Source organism: Harpia harpyja, chromosome Z (genome assembly GCF_026419915.1).
Source record: "Harpia harpyja isolate bHarHar1 chromosome Z, bHarHar1 primary haplotype, whole genome shotgun sequence".
NCBI classification, from domain to species: Eukaryota; Metazoa; Chordata; class Aves; order Accipitriformes; family Accipitridae; genus Harpia; species Harpia harpyja.
Genome location: NC_068969.1, coordinates 68,288,826 through 68,304,601, shown reverse-complemented (window position 1 = coordinate 68,304,601; position 15,776 = coordinate 68,288,826). Strand labels below are relative to the sequence as shown.

General features: G+C 43.1%; 1 protein-coding gene across 5 annotated transcripts in view; it reads right to left on the bottom strand.

Annotated features, from left to right (window-relative positions):
- The window catches only part of MFSD14B (major facilitator superfamily domain containing 14B), a 40,712-nt gene extending 25,512 nt beyond the window's left edge, over positions 1-15,200 (bottom strand). Inside the window, exons 1-2 of one of the 5 annotated variants that reach the window (XR_008233483.1) lie at positions 14,941-15,200; positions 3,901-3,996 (exon numbers count right to left, since the gene is read on the bottom strand). Coding sequence is in view for 4 of the 5 variants with exons in the window: in XM_052776947.1 (XP_052632907.1) it covers positions 3,901-3,996; positions 14,941-15,117 (273 nt within the window). In the remaining variant the exon portion in view is untranslated. Of the gene's footprint in view, positions 1-3,900; positions 3,997-4,976; positions 5,159-12,303; positions 12,542-14,940 lie in introns of those variants that run through there. The other 4 variants (XM_052776947.1, XM_052776946.1, XM_052776948.1 and 1 more) reach the window with 4 other exon arrangements.
- Between the last annotated feature and the right edge of the window lie 576 nt (positions 15,201-15,776).

Genomic DNA, 15,776 nt, shown 5'->3' with positions numbered 1-15,776 from the left:
CTCACCCTTTAATAGTCCCATATGGCCCGTGCGGAAATCTAATGGGGAATGGAGACTAACAGTAGATTATCGTGGGCTGAATGAAGTCACGCCACCGCTGAGCGCTGCTGTGCCAGATATGTTAGAGCTTCAACAAGAACTGGAATCAAAGGCAGCTAAGTGGTATGCCACAACTGACATTGCTAATGCATTTTTCTCCATTCCTTTGGCAGCGGAGTGCAGGCCACAGTTTGCTTTCACTTGGAGAGGCGTCCAGTACACCTGGAATCAACTGCCCCAGGCGTGGAAACACAGCCCCACTATTTGCCACGGACTGATCCAGGCTGCACTGGAAAAAGGTGAAGCTCCAGAGCACCTGCAATACATTGATGACATCATTGTATGGGGCAACACGACAGAAGAAGTTTTTGAGAAAGAGAAGAAAATAATCCAAATCCTTTTGAAGGCTGGTTTTGCCATAAAAGAAAGTAAGGTCAAGGAACCTGCACAGGAGATCCAGTTCTTAGGAGTAAAATGGCAAGACGGGCGTCGTCAGATCCCTATGGATGTGATCAACAAAACAGCAGCTATGTCCCCACTGACTAATAAAGAGGAAACACAGGCTTTCTTAGGTGTTGTGGGTTTTTGGAGAATGCACATTCCAAATTACAGTCAAATTGTAAGTCCTCTCTACCAAGTTACCCGAAAGAAGAACGATTTTAAATGGGGGCCTGAGCAACGACAAGCCTTTGAACAAATTAAGCGGGAGATTGTTCATGCAGTAGCTCTTGGGCCAGTCCAGGCAGGACAAGATGTTAAAAATGTGCTCTATACTGCAGCTGGAGAGAATGGCCCTACCTGGAGCCTCTGGCAGAAAGCACCTGGGGAGACCCGAGGCCGACCCCTGGGGTTTTGGAGTCGGGGATACAGAGGATCTGAGGCTCGCTATACTCCAACTGAAAAAGAGATATTGGCAGCATATGAAGGAGTTCAAGCTGCCTCAGAAGTGGTTGGTACTGAAACACAGCTCCTCTTAGCACCCCGACTGCCAGTGCTGGGCTGCATGTTCAAAGGGAAAGTCTCCTCTGCACATCATGCAACTGATGCCACGTGGAGTAAGTGGATTGCACTGATCACACAACGAGCTCGCATAGGAAACCCCAGTCGCCCAGGAATTTTGGAAGTGATCACGGACTGGCCAGAAGGCAAAGATTTTGGAATGTCACCAGAGGAGGAGGTGACATGGGCTGAAGAGGCCCCGCTGTATAATAAACTGCCAGAAAATGAGAGGCAATATGCCCTGTTCACTGATAGGTCCTGTCGCATTGTGGGAAAACATCAGAGGTGGAAGGCTGCTGTATGGAGTCCTACACGACAAGTTGCAGAAACTGCTGAAGGAGAAGGTGAATCGAGTCAGTTTGCAGAGGTGAAAGCCATCCAGCTAGCATTAGACATTGCTGAAAGAGAGAAGTGGCCAGTGCTCTATCTCTATACTGACTCATGGACGGTGGCAAATGCCCTATGGGGGTGGCTACAGCAATGGAAGAAGAGCAACTGGCAGCGCAGAGGTAAACCCATCTGGGCGGCTGCACTGTGGCAAGATATTGCTGTTCGGATAGAGAAGCTAGTGGTAAAAGTACGTCACGTAGATGCTCATGTACCCAAGAGTCGGGCCACTGAAGAACATCAAAACAACCAGCAGGCAGATCAGGCCGCCAAGATTGAAGTGTCTCAGGTGGACCTGGACTGGCAACATAGGGGTGAGCTATTTATGGCTCAGTGGGCCCATGATACCTCGGGCCATCAGGGAAGAGATGCAACATATAGATGGGCTCGTGATCGAGTGGTGGACCTGACTATGGACACTATCGCACAGGTTATCCATGAATGTGAAACATGTGCTGCAATTAAGCAAGCCAAGCGGCTAAAACCCCTGTCGTGTGGAGGGCGATGGCTGAAATATAAACAGTGGGAGGCCTGGCAGATTAACTATATCACACTCCCACAAAGCCGCCAAGGCAAGTGCCATGTGCTTACAATGGTGGAAGCAACCACTGGATGGCTGGAAACATATTCTGTGTCCCACGCCACTGCCCAGAACACTATCCTGGGCCTTGAAGAGAAAGTTTTATGGCGACACAGCACCCCAGAAAGAATCGAGTCGGACAATGGGACTCACTTCCGAAACAACCTCATAGACACCTGGGCCAAAGAACATGGCATTGAGTGGGTATATCACATCCCTTATCACGCACCAGCCTCCGGAAAAATCGAACGATACAATGGACTGCTGAAAACTACATTGAGAGCAATGGGGGGTGGAACTTTCAAACACTGGGATACACATTTAACAAAAGCCACCTGGTTAGTTAATACTAGAGGATCCACCAATCGGGCTGGCCCCGCCCAGCCAAGACTTCCACATACTGTAGAAGGGGATAAAGTCCCTGTAGTGCGCATGAGGAGTATGTTAGGAAAGGCAGTCTGGGTTAGTCCCCCCTCAAGCAGAGACAAACCCATCCAAGGGGTTGTTTTTGCTCAGGGACCTGGGTACACCTGGTAGGTGATGCAGAAGGATGGGGAAGTTCCATGTGTACCTCAGGGAGATTTGATTTTGGGAGAGAATAGCCCATGAATTAGGCTGTATGATATTTAATTGCTAAATAACCTGCCAATGTATGTCATTGTATCTATAGTGTCTATATGCCATATCAAGGGTATTACTGTAAGAACTACCCAAATGACTGAAGGATGGACTTTGAAACTGAGCCAAGTACAACAGTGATAGAACTTGAACTGGTGCCCAGCAATTTCCTCGAGATCAACCTCTTCGACCTGCAGGCCAAGGGTGTGGGTTGCACCAAATGTACCGGCCACAAGTTCCAGAGGCAGCATACAACAACCTAACACCTCACACCATCTCTCTCTTATCCTGAAGAACTGTTACAACAGATGGAGCCCCAAAGTCATGGACTAAATAAAATTGATGGACACATTGGAGGGATAGCCCATCGACTAAGGGAATACTATTTGGGGGGGGGGGGTATCCATATACAGATAGATAGATATATCTATATCTGTATATAGATATAGATATAAAAGACAAGGAAAGTGGTAGTAGTTGATTGGAAAATGTAAGATCTGGGCATGATGTAGATGGTATAGAATAAGGGGTGGATAATGCCCTGGGTTCAGCTGGGATAGAGTTAATTTTTACAGGAACCTGGGAGGTGGGGGGGGCATAGCCGGGGCAGCTGACCTGAACTAGCCAAGGAGCTATTCCATACCATGTGACATCATGCTCGTATATAAATGGGGAGCAGGCCGGGGGGAGGGCTCTCGACTTTCGGTGGCGGAGTGTCGGGTTCCGGGTGGTGAGCAGTTGCACTGTGCATCACTCGTTTTGTATATTCTTTCATTAGTACCGTTGTTGTTGTTGTAACCTTTTTTTGTGTTGTCCCAGTAAACTGCCCTTATCTCAGCCCTCGAGGTTCCAGTGTTTTTTTTCTTTTCTCTCCTCCATCTCCTCCCTATCCCCCCGGAGGGGGGCGGGAGGAGTGAGCGAGCAGCTGCGTGGTCCTTTGTTACCGGCTGGGCTGAAACCATGACAACTATGAAGCCTTAGAAAAAGCCAGAACTTCCAGAGACCTTCATCAGTACACTAAACTGATGTTACTATAGAAGGCAAATAAAAGTTAGAGTAGTACAGCGTTTTGCTAATTTATTTTTCACTATCTTCTAGTCTTTCAGCTGTCCACATCTCAGCTGTAGTATATTACTATTGCGCAGTGTTGAATGTTAAGACTCCTGGAATTCAGTTAATGAGGTAAGCAGGAAGTGTAAAACAAATTAAAACCCCAATCCCTACGAATTAGCAAATTAACTTTTGTCATTACTGCCAAGATGCGAGCTGATACTTACCGTTAGCATTGGAGTTGTCAAGAGCCCCCAGGCAAAGAATTCTAGAAATATGACCACCACCGCATGGTATACGCTTGGCCGACCAATACCTTGTTGCTAAGAAAGAAAAACACATGCAGTGGTTGTACACATCCCGTTCATTACATGTGCAAAGATCTCTTACAAACATATTTTGAGTATAACCAGCTTTCAGGATGACCTATTACCAAGCCATTGGGAATAATAATAAGCCAAACAAGGGTGGAGAAAAGTCAATACAAAACAACTAAAAATCTCCAGGGAAGTTGAGGAATTTTGTTCCCTCGAACTCTTGCTGACTGAAGAGAATTATTTTCCCCATTCCTGACAGTGCTCTGTACTGCTCCCACCTCCAGTTTGCCTTTAGGCTTCCTCCCCCTTGATCACTATTCACAACCCTTCTACAGCAGTGTAACAAAGGGTGTAACTCTCCCTGCTATCTCCACAACTGACAACAAAACAGGTCTGCTTTATAAAGATCACATCACCATTACAACAAAACTATGACAATGCAGATAATCAGAAGAGCACCAATTTTTGTATTTGAAACTGCCAAAGTACAAGAAAAGAAGGGGCAGCTTATGCCATCTGTACAACTGCTTTCTGTTGACTGCTGACCAACTGATCTCATTGCTCGTGTGTGCCCATAGACTAGAGACCCAGCAGCTATTCCACTGGTCAACAAGTAATGCCAGGAAGAATTAGCAAACTATGGAAGTGCTCACGATGCTGTTGAAACTGCTGCCATTCAAGACCCAAAAACTCGATCCCAGACGAGAGATCTAGAATCTTTTTATTTAGGCGAACCAGGCAGAAGCCTTGAGAGTAAAGCAGATTTAACCAGAACTGCTGCTTTCTTTCATTTCTATATGCCCCTTGCCACAGTAACTGTTTTACAAAGTTTTTGGGTTCTAAAATTACTCTTTCCCCTCACCCTTACCCTGTAGAAGATTGTTTTTCAGTGTTTCTAGCAAATCCAAAGCCATTACACTCCCACAGGGCTGGCAATTCTTAGAAAGGAGCAGTACAGCTCTCTGATCTGATACTCCCATACACACCTGAAGTTTACCCAAAATATAAAAGGACACTTCTGTTGCACGTTGGGCAATCTAATAATGCACGATTCAGCTGAAGAGATACCATCTAGTCACAAGTATCAACCAGACTGTCATTTCAGCAGGTGGAGAGTATGGAGAACATGAAACTCAGGGTCTCCCAGTGAACTCAAAAAAAGTCGAGACAGCCTACAACGAAGAGCAGAGCAGAGACACATGTAGTGTTTGTCCCCTACTCATTACCTTTCATCTAGATTGGTAGGAATTACAGGTTTAGAAAACACTTGTATTACAAGATTCATTTAAGCCAACAGCCTATAGTAAAGATTTTTAAGGAAATCCCTACTGCCTGGACAGTCTAAGTGCCCAGATCTCTAATAATTTTTAAATCTATCAGTTTATCAAAACCTGTAGCAGCAAACTAAAAGTAATGCAGACAGCATTTTTGCTAGCCAATAAGATTCAAATTATTTTCTACATCGCAGCTTGCTTCAAATCTTGAGGATTTGAAGAAAACAGTTTTCTTTCTCCTGGGAAACAATATGATAATATCATAGATCAAAGATTATCTGTGAGAGGCTGATAACTTTCAAGCATTATTAACATTTCTCTGTAGGTTACCATGCAATTTTTTTATCTCTAAATAGCAAAGATTCCAAAGACTGGGGTGGGGGGTGCGTGTCAAAAATCTTCCTCATATAAGACGACTGCAAGTACTTCTACACAATGTAATGGGATAACAATTTTAAGAGTATTTTTTTGCCAAGATGTATATCACTCAGACTAGCACTTAACACAGATCACACTGAAGTCTGAAGATCCCTTCCACAGCAGCTTCCTCTGGAAAAGGCAAATTTTACAGCAGAGAGTAAGGGACTCTCCAGCCTTTCTCCTGCCTCTACTTTACTTCCCTCCCACCTCTATATCACTAAGCATGATGTTGGGCCATAAACCTCTAGTATGCATTCAACAAACAGTTCTAATGCCACTAAAAATGAAGTTTTGGAGTGTTTGTTTGGTTTTTTTAATAGTGTTTTTATTACATGCAAATTTGATCTGAGATTTACATAGTTCACCAGAAAGATGATGTACATACACATTCAAAAAGGCATGCATGTTTTTTTCCTCAGAAGTCATTTAAAAACTTCTGTGGAAGAAAAGTATTTTTGCTGTACTGAGCCTAAATTAGTATTTCTTGGAGATTAAAACAGTCTGCAAATCATTTGGCGGTATCATGCAGCTTACAGATAGTTGCACTGTACTAAAAAAACATAAATCTCTATAGCCTTTTGGATTCAAGACATAACCTGGAAAAGTAGAATTTAAATCCTGAAAGGAACATGCACCTGTTAAAATGAAGTCAAGCATTCGACATCAGATATACCAATAGCTACCAATCTACGATCCACATAAGACTGTAGTTGATGATTTTCAGTTTTCTGAGAAAGCCATAAATGCCTAGATTAATTAAAGAACACTCGTGGAAGTGGCTTTATCAGGAAACTAAAATAATGCAAACAGGAAAATTCACTGACATTGTCAAATGGACCAATGCAGATACTTACTTCTGGATGCCCATCTTTCCTGTAGTTCCTAAAGGCTCTTACCACAAAAGCTTTCAATGTTTAATCAAGCATCAAGTTATTTTCAAGAAAAGAAAATAGCTTATGACTGATGACGTACACAGTCTGGACCACTGATAAAAAAGCAACAAAAACTCTTTACTCATTTCAAAATCAAAGAGCTTTCTAAAAACACTTCATACTTGATTTTAAGATGAAGCTACCCCAGAAGTAATGGTTGTGGCTCATTTCTACATTGAGAAAATACTTTGCAACAGAACACAACTGCATGCAATTTACATAAAGAATGAACTTGAGACACACATGCGAAAAACAGTTACAAACTTGAAGCACAAAGAGCTTTAGGCTTCTTGAATTAGACAATATGGGGACAACCTACTGAATTCTTTATGGTTAAAAAGATGTAACTAGAATTTCAGAAATAGCGCAGATACGGTCAACATACAAGTTGCTTTCATCACAACCCACCCCCAAATTTTAAAGTCTTAATGTTAAAAATGAAGTGTCCTCAGGAAAGTCTTAAAAACTGTTACGGGCTTATTTTCTATCCACACAGATCATCTTCATATGACAGTCCAGTGTGGGGGCTGAGAAACTATGTATGAACATTACTATGGCTTTCAAATGCAGCTGCTGGTCAAGCTATTATACTTGCATAATCAATAATGAGCAAAATATTACGTAATCTCAAATGCTTAACAATAAAAGTTTAAGGCCATCATTATAAATCCAAAGTCCTAGAAGTTCTAACAAAATATCTGCTACTTCTCCAGTTTTGCCCTTCTGCTCTTTCTATGCTTCTTTTCGCCCATACCCAATTCTAAAAAAAACATTTTTTCTTCTGCCTTTATTGGAGGCACAATAAACCCAAAAGTTAATTTGAAGACAACAAGGAGAACTACTGGGGTGCAATACAAACTTTTTTTTTTTTAAAGCAGAACACAGCTGTTGAACATTAATAAACCCATGAGAAGATGTCAAGATCACAAATCCAGCTGGCAGGGAAATGCTCATAGAAAAGGGGGAAAAATTGCAATTTAGTATCAGTAAGAATATCTTATCTTAGACATTTTGAAGGAGAGCTAGTACAATTCACCCTAAAATACTCCACAGCAAAATGCAATTTTATAGCCAGTGCCAAATCTTCAAAGCAAAGCTAGAATTGACGGTATTAATTTATTCGCACAACTTTTAGGTAACTATCTCTGTTAATTCAAGTCTGTAATTTAACAATTAAAATTGTTCGAATGGCTACAAAAACACCTTAACATCCAATTTCAAACATGCTTAACTGTTTGTTTCTCTTAAGCAACATACACATTTCAGAACAAAACCACTTCTCACTGTTCAAATCCTGAAGTCCTCCAGAGCACCTTTTCAAACTTTTCACATTCTGATGCGGGCCATATAGTCCTGCCAGGCAGATTAAGACAAAGACTCAAATGGATAAATACAGGATGCTTTTTTCCTCCCATGAGGGTGAAGGAGCAGAGCCCATTGCCCCTAGCATGCCCAGAGCTGGAGACATGTTATCAGACCTCGAAGAGTTTCAATACCCAACCAGAAAAGCCCTAAGCAACCTGCTCAGGCCTCACAGCTGATCCTGCTCTGAGGAGGAAGAGATCTCCCTGGTACCTCCCCAGTGGAATAAACCCGTTATCTCTCACAAAGATAACAACCAAACTCAAACTGGACTGCTGAAGAGACAATCACCCCTTTCTACCCCCCCACTCTCCTCTGGGAAATTCTTTCCCACCAAGCAGTAGGGTCTCTCAGGAGAGCCTGCTAGTTGCTTGTTCTACTTCCAGTACAAAGACTACTTTGCAAACAGCACTCACTGTCCCTCTATAGTATGTAAACCAACATTCAAATGCATTAGTATGAAGAGTTTTTTTACTTTCTTTTAAAAAAAGTATCTACAGAAACATTCTCCCCCTACAAAAATTAACTGCTATGAGTACTTTTTTTTTTTTTTTTTTTACACAACCACCTGCACTGCAGTTCACTATGTCAACTCTCATGTTTTCAAGAAAACAAAGAACTGAACTGGGAGAATCAGTAAAACATTGAGAAACATGCTTTCATGTACTAATCATTCAGACCTTGAAGTTCATGCCAAGTTATAAAGTGCATTCCCTTTCCACATTTATCTTCACTGCTATTTTCTTAGTTTCCCCCCAAAATTCAACCATTTCAAATGCAAACTTTTCCTGGTATGCTTCATTACATCACTATTTAATCACTTTAGCTTATTCTAGCACAAATATTATGCTACCAATCCATCTCACTACATTATGGATGCTCTTTTCTCCACACATATTACCCAGGTAGCTCTCTAGGCATATTGCGTGTTTACCTCTTTCTAATTTTCAAACGGAAGTACTTAGGAACCACCTTAATTCCAGCTGTTCCCCACAAATGCCCCATTTGTTGGAACTGGCAAGAATTCACTCAAGCGCAAAAAGCACGCTGAAGACCTTAGCTGCCTTTGTCACATGAAGCAATCACCAAGTGATTATGTGTATAAACCCCAGTCTAAGACATGTAACTTGTATGCAGTGCAAAAAAATACAGAGAACGCAAGTGAAAGCACTTCACAAAACAGCACAGCCTTTAGCATTTTAGATGTGCCTTGTGAGCTAAAATATAAATCATAACTAATTCAGCTCATACATTGTTCAAACTTGTATTTCCATTGCAAAAGAAATACTTTAAGCAGATCTGTAACTGGACAGTAAGATCGTGACGCACTCTCTCAAGAAAAAGCTAGGCTAAATTGTATTCCACAGGTCTCAGAAGCACAACTAGTTCCAAATGGAAAAGCCTGCACAGATTTTGTAAAGAGAAATTGTGCCTTACAAAAAAATCCTGGAGTTCTCAAAAGAACCTGTATGGGTAAGGGAGATCACATTAATAAGCCTTCTGAAAATTCAAGTAAAGGTACTCACAGACCCTCATCAAAGGCTCTTAATGGAAGCAGAAAAGGGTACAAACTCTTCACAGGAATTAAAAAGTAAAAAAAAAACAAGTAAAAAAGAAAAAAAGAAACAGTATAAAAAAACCAACAATCTTTTCACAGCAGAGGGAAGTTACCAGATAAGTCCCAGTGCTCTGTCCTGGGGCCTATGTAGTTCAACACATTCATAACTGAGCTGTAAAAAGGGTGAAAGCAAAGTGACAAAGTTCACTGATGACAAAACGCAATTCACTTTAGAAAAGTTAGAAGGCAATGGTGAAGAACATCAGAAGTTGATGCTATCAGTAAAACAAATTAAATGGCAGATTAAAATTAATGTAGATAAATTTAACTAATGCAAACATGGAAAAACAATTTTAATTCCTCATACAGGATGACTACTACTTAGGAATGTGATCCTGGAGAAAACTGTTCCATGAGAGACACCAGTTTAGCATTCAGCAGTGGTTTACAAAAGTGTATTCAAAGATACACCCTGTTAGGAAAAAGATTATCATTATATTACTGCATAAATATGTGATGTGCCTGCCTTGCTAACCCTCTGCGTCTAGCGTTCTAACCATTTTTATTAGATCTATGTAAAGATCCTCCCTTTTATCCCACAACTGCTTGTTTTGTTCAGAAGCTTTAAGCAATACACACTGTAGAATAGTCTATTTTACAGAAGCACAAATGAAAGAGGCCCAGAGGACAAACAACATTGCTGAAGGTATGGAGGAATGCTGAAGTTGGTTCCTCCAAGCTGCTGTCAAAACATCTGCAAAAAGATACAACTGGGATTTACTGAAGTGGTAGTGAGATGAAGGGTGTGAAGAGAGAACAATTGTCACTGCCTTCTCACACTAAAATACAAGAAATAAGTAAAGCAGGACCCAAGACAGCAAGTTTAAATTGCATGGCACTTCACATGGTTGACCTCTCAGGGTCTAAAATGTCTTGCCACATCATTTTTTCTGCTGGGAACACATTCCTGTGTAGACTGAACAAGCTTATGAAGCAGGAATCTTCTGAGGAATGTAAAATATGAAAACACTATTTCTGGTTCAGTCTTTGACACTGAGGCCATCAAGGGTAGGAAGAGCATCCAAGAGAACAATTGCCATATGCCCTGCTACATTCTGAAAGCTCAGCTTTAGACAGTGCTGCATTGTCTAATTGAACTACTTCTTACAGAAATAATATATAACAAGCATATTACGCTACACCAAATTGCAAGCTGATTTATCCATTGCTCTAGTTTTCTTCCTAAAGTGTAGAAAGATGTATGACACTGAGAAATTCTTCTAAAAGCACAGACTGCTTAGTTGATTCACATGCTTCTCAATGGGACAGATAATTACTCAAGCTCATTGCCCAGTGGTTAAGTTTGGATCTTCAATACTAAAATACCCAGTCTTATTTATGTAATTAAGTTTCTATTGCTCTAGCCTAGCATACTTCTCTCTGGACACAAAACTTTCCAGATTGCTAGAACCTGGAGGATCAGTACCAGCAAACTCAGAACAGCAAAAATGCCCTCTCAGCATGAATATAACCAAGAGTGATTCATTTTTAAAGACAGCAGCTAATCACTCCTGGTAATGGATCAGACTCAGTGTTAATTTAACATGATGGGAAGATTCAGAATAACACTGGTAACCTTGAGAAGGCAACAGTTTATCTCCAATTATTCAGATTTAACAAGAAAAATAATTTTTGTGTGAAAGAAAATAGTGCTCCACAAAGGACTAAACACTCAAAACTGCCAATTTGGACAATGTGCTTACTACCAGCGATTCAATCTAAATCCTACAAGCAAGAAATTTAAGAAATCAACTTACTGGACAAAGGTGTTTCAGTAAAGTCTCGTAACATTTAATCATGCTGCCTCACTTTCACCATACTGTATTTTTTATGAAGTATTGCAGCACCACAAGTATTAAAAAGAAAAATGGTAGCAGTAAGGGTAAAAACCTGTAATTCTTTGGGTATATAGCAGTTCTGCTCCGCTGTGTAAAACAGTTTAATGAATAAAGGCTGGCAAACTTTCAAGATGTACAGTTTTAACATTTCATTTCTAAAAAACACACAGGTGTTGGGCATTTTATAGCATCCAAGAACATGAAACTAACATATGATTAATTCTCAAACAGGTACATAGGTGTGTCTTCTCCTTAGATATCCCATTTGGGGACTGCTCCCATAAGAGCACTTTATTTAGACAGTATGGTACTGTATTTTCCTAAAAAGCTTCCTTAGTATGGCATTATTTTACTGACAATAGGTTGCATAGAAATGAAGTATGTGGTACGAATATTCTGAATGTCACGCTAAGGTTTATACTACCAGTGTTCAGAATTCAGATAGAACAAGATTGCACAACCAGTAACAAAATGTCCGTGGCATCATTTACTTCAATTTCTGAAGCTCACTGAAATCGGAGTAATACAGCCAATGGAAACTGATTTAATTCCAGTGGAATTTACTTATACTATTGTTCTTATTAGCTTTGAGCCAGTAACTCAATTCATAGAGTCATTTGTTCAGCATTTATATTTTAGTTCTTCAAATCAGTGAAGCCAATGCATTCAACAGGGTGAAGTTAGTTACAGATAAATCAAAAACCAGAAGCTTCTTACTCCCAAACTGGAGGGGTAAAGGGAGAAAGCCTTGCGCGACCTGACAGACTTGGTCATACTCTTCCACTTTGTACTACCGATCTGATGTGACAAAACAATCAGAATAAAAATTGAAATTAAAACATCCTTCACAGACCAAAGCAGCAGCTCACCAAAATTTCACTTCTGTATTTACTTCTTCATCAGCAGCCAAAGGGCAAGCTTCCACTTCCAAATGCCAGGGATGCACACCCACTGATACCAAGGAGATCTCTGCAATTACATCTAAAGAGATGATCCAGCCCCTCATATTTTAGTCTGAATAAGCTCTTTCAATAAAGTCTAGGCAGAGGGAGTTCTAGCAATATGACAGCCACATGAGAATCACAGGGAAGTGTAGGAACTGCAGTAACAAAGCAGGAAACAGACTGTTCAGTCAGGAATTGTGAAGCAGACCCTAAGCTGATGTAAGTATAATTGCTTTACTGCCATATCAATGTACAGAAGATAAGGCTAGAGCCCCACGTCTTCCTCTCTTGTAGGAGATGCGTTACAGGAACACAAAATCCCTTAAGGGCACAACTAGGAGGGAGGGTACAAAAAACCCACCCAGGAAGCAAAACCTGAGATAATTTTATAAATTGAGAATATATGTCATTTAGAAGCTAAACTGTCAAATGATAAACCAGCATATTTTAAGTACTCAAAAGCATTATTTTAATCCTTAATCCAAATTCAACAAACATTCCATCCATTAACAAAAAACCTGGTGAGCACCCTCATCGGTTATGGATTTATTTTCCATTTGAGTTTTACTATTCTTCAAAGTTAGAGAGAGAAATCAAAGTTCTTTAATTTTTTTTAAATTTCTCTACCAGTACCCTCCATTTCCTACCCTCTGTTCATATTTAAATAAATTCATTTGTTTTTTCTTCTATATAATGACATCACCCTTTATTTCTTACACCATGTCACCCGTGCTGATAAAACTGAAAGCTTACATTTCTTAACTAAAAAGTTAACAGGCGTTTTCTAGAGTTGCCTCCCTATTCTGACTTCAGATTGGGTTACTGCATCATACATATCTAGAGTCCTAAATGGCAGCTGCTGTACACAAACCTTGAACAGCAAATATACCATACAGCAGACATCAGCTGTACTTCTTGAAGGAGTCCAACCTGCTTTTTGGAAGACAGAACCATTTCTAAAAGAGAACTGAAAAGACTTGAATACAGAAGTGATAGGTTACGAGAAGCGTGAAACAGTCACCTTGGAATTAACTTACATAAAATAACTTATTTGACTAATGAATTCCATAGAAGAACACTTTTTTACATCTTCTCTGGGTTAATCACATATTAAAAGCACCTTAACACCTTCATCAGATATGAGTAAGGGACAAAGAGCCTACTGATATCAAACAGATGGTTTCCAGATTTTTTTTTTTACATTCTTGAGCTCCAGCCATGATATCACATTAATGCTACACTATTAATGCTCAGCTAAAGATATTACAAATTCATTCGCTTCACATTAACATAAAACAGTAAACTATCTTCTCTCCAATAGCAGAGATGCTTATCTGTGGGAGGGTAGGCAACACATGTAGGAGATGTTGGCTCCCTGACGCAAATTAAGTGTTTTAAAACTTTTGGCATAAGCAATGCTTTCAGCATATCTACTTTTGTGATTAAACTAATATTAAAATACATTATTCAGGAACACCCAAACATGAATGTAGTCTAAAAGAGCATAAAGAGCTCGCAAGTGAGGTTGCAAATAAAATTTACGTGATTTCAACTTGCCAAAAGGGATTTATCATGGCCAGACTTTGCCTAGTTTTGTATCTGTAGCCCTTCAAAAACTGTCAATGACAGGATCATCTGTTTTGTCACTTTGCGTGTTCCCCGGGGTTCCCCTACTCCCACCTCCTGCTCTGGGCTCACCGTCAACACACAGGATAGGTTATATGATCTCAGCCGGGACCATCCTGCCCAAAACAAATCACCTGTCCCCACCCAGTGCAGAAAGCTCAGGAGGTGTCATCTCAGGTCTGTTTTTAAGGCGTCCTGTGAGCATGCACGTAGAAAGAGAAAGGCTTAAAACACTCGAAAGACGTTTCTGCTGGGAAGCAATTACGCACCACTGCCACTCTTACAACCTTTCTAGAGATGCTTTCAAGTGAGCGCAATGACTGCTCCTTTCCAGCTCCTTTTATTCGCACAAAGACATCTTAATGCTTAATGCAGTGAAAAGAAACGAAACCGAAAGAGCATCACGTTACTAAAACGGTGTGGTAACTCCACGGTTTCGGCTCACCCAGAAGCACCTCCTCGAACTCCAAAGGAAAACTAAGCTTGACGTCCAGGCACCTCGGATTTATATATTTTAAAAGAAAACTTACTTACATCCAGCTGCTTACAGGTGTCGCCTCTGCTCGGGATAAACCAGTAACGAACGCGCCGGGGCTGGCAGAGAGAGACCCGGGGCTGGCGGAGACGAGGCGGCGCGGCCGCCGGGACGCCCGGGGCCGGGCCGGCCCGAGGTGCCGCCCGCCGCGGCCGGCGGAAGCCCGGCACCCCGCCGGACCCCAGCTTCTAGAAAGCTTCCAGGGTCGCGGGGGCACCCGTTGGACGCTCGGGGGCGGCTGCTGGTCCCTCACGGGCGGGGACCGGGACGGGCGCTGGCCACCACGGGCCGCCCGGCTCGGCCCGGTCCGGCCCGCACCGCGGCGTTGCCCCCAAGGCCCGCGGCGCCCGCCCGCCGTCCCCCACGGAGCCCAGCGCCCCCCAGCCCCGCCCCGCACTCACCGCGCCGACGCCCGCCTTCAGGCCGACCCTCTTCACCAGCATGATGCAGCCGCCCCGCCTGGCGCCGCCGCCACCGCTGAGGGAGGGCGGCGGCGGCGGCGGCGCCACCGCCGCCTCCACCTCCTCGTCGTCTCCCTCCCGGGCCGGGGCTGGCGGCGGCTCCGGCTCGGGGCTCATCTCGCTCCCACCATCCTCCCGACGAGGCCGGGCCGGGCCGGAGGAGAGGCGAGTGCGGAACGAAGTGGAGGCGGGCAGCCTCCCGCTCCCGCCCGCCGCCTCCGCCGCGCCGCCAGGACGGGGCCGCGCGGTCACGTGAGCCCGGCGGCGGCGCCCCGCCCCGCCCCCCCGCGGAACTGCGGCCGCTCGGCCGGCCGGAAGCCGCGTGCCCGCCCCTCGGGCGAGTTCGAATGGAGGCGCGCGGCGGGGCCTTTAGCGGCTGAGGCGCCGCCGGCCGCCCTGCCCTCGCCTGCCGCCGAGGGGAACGCCCGGTGACGGCTCCCAGCTTCCCTCGGGAAAGTGAGTCTCTTCCAAACTAGCGTCCTGCGTGGCTTAGCTAAACCCTGCTGGGCCCTTCTTCCCCGGGCGGGTGTTACTGCGAGCTCCGTTTCCTCTCACTTAAGTGCTACGAGGCCAGCCGGTTATCGTAAGAAGTATCACAAGTTACCGTAAGAAGTAGCACTGCTATCTTCTCAGTTCGCCCAATGCACACAAGTGGGGTACTTTGAGATAACGCAGTGCTGACAGTAAAGATTACGGCTACTAACACACTATTGGAAAATCAATACAGCAGGCCGGTCGCCTGTCCAGAATAAGCTGTTCACCAGAGAGCTCAAAAC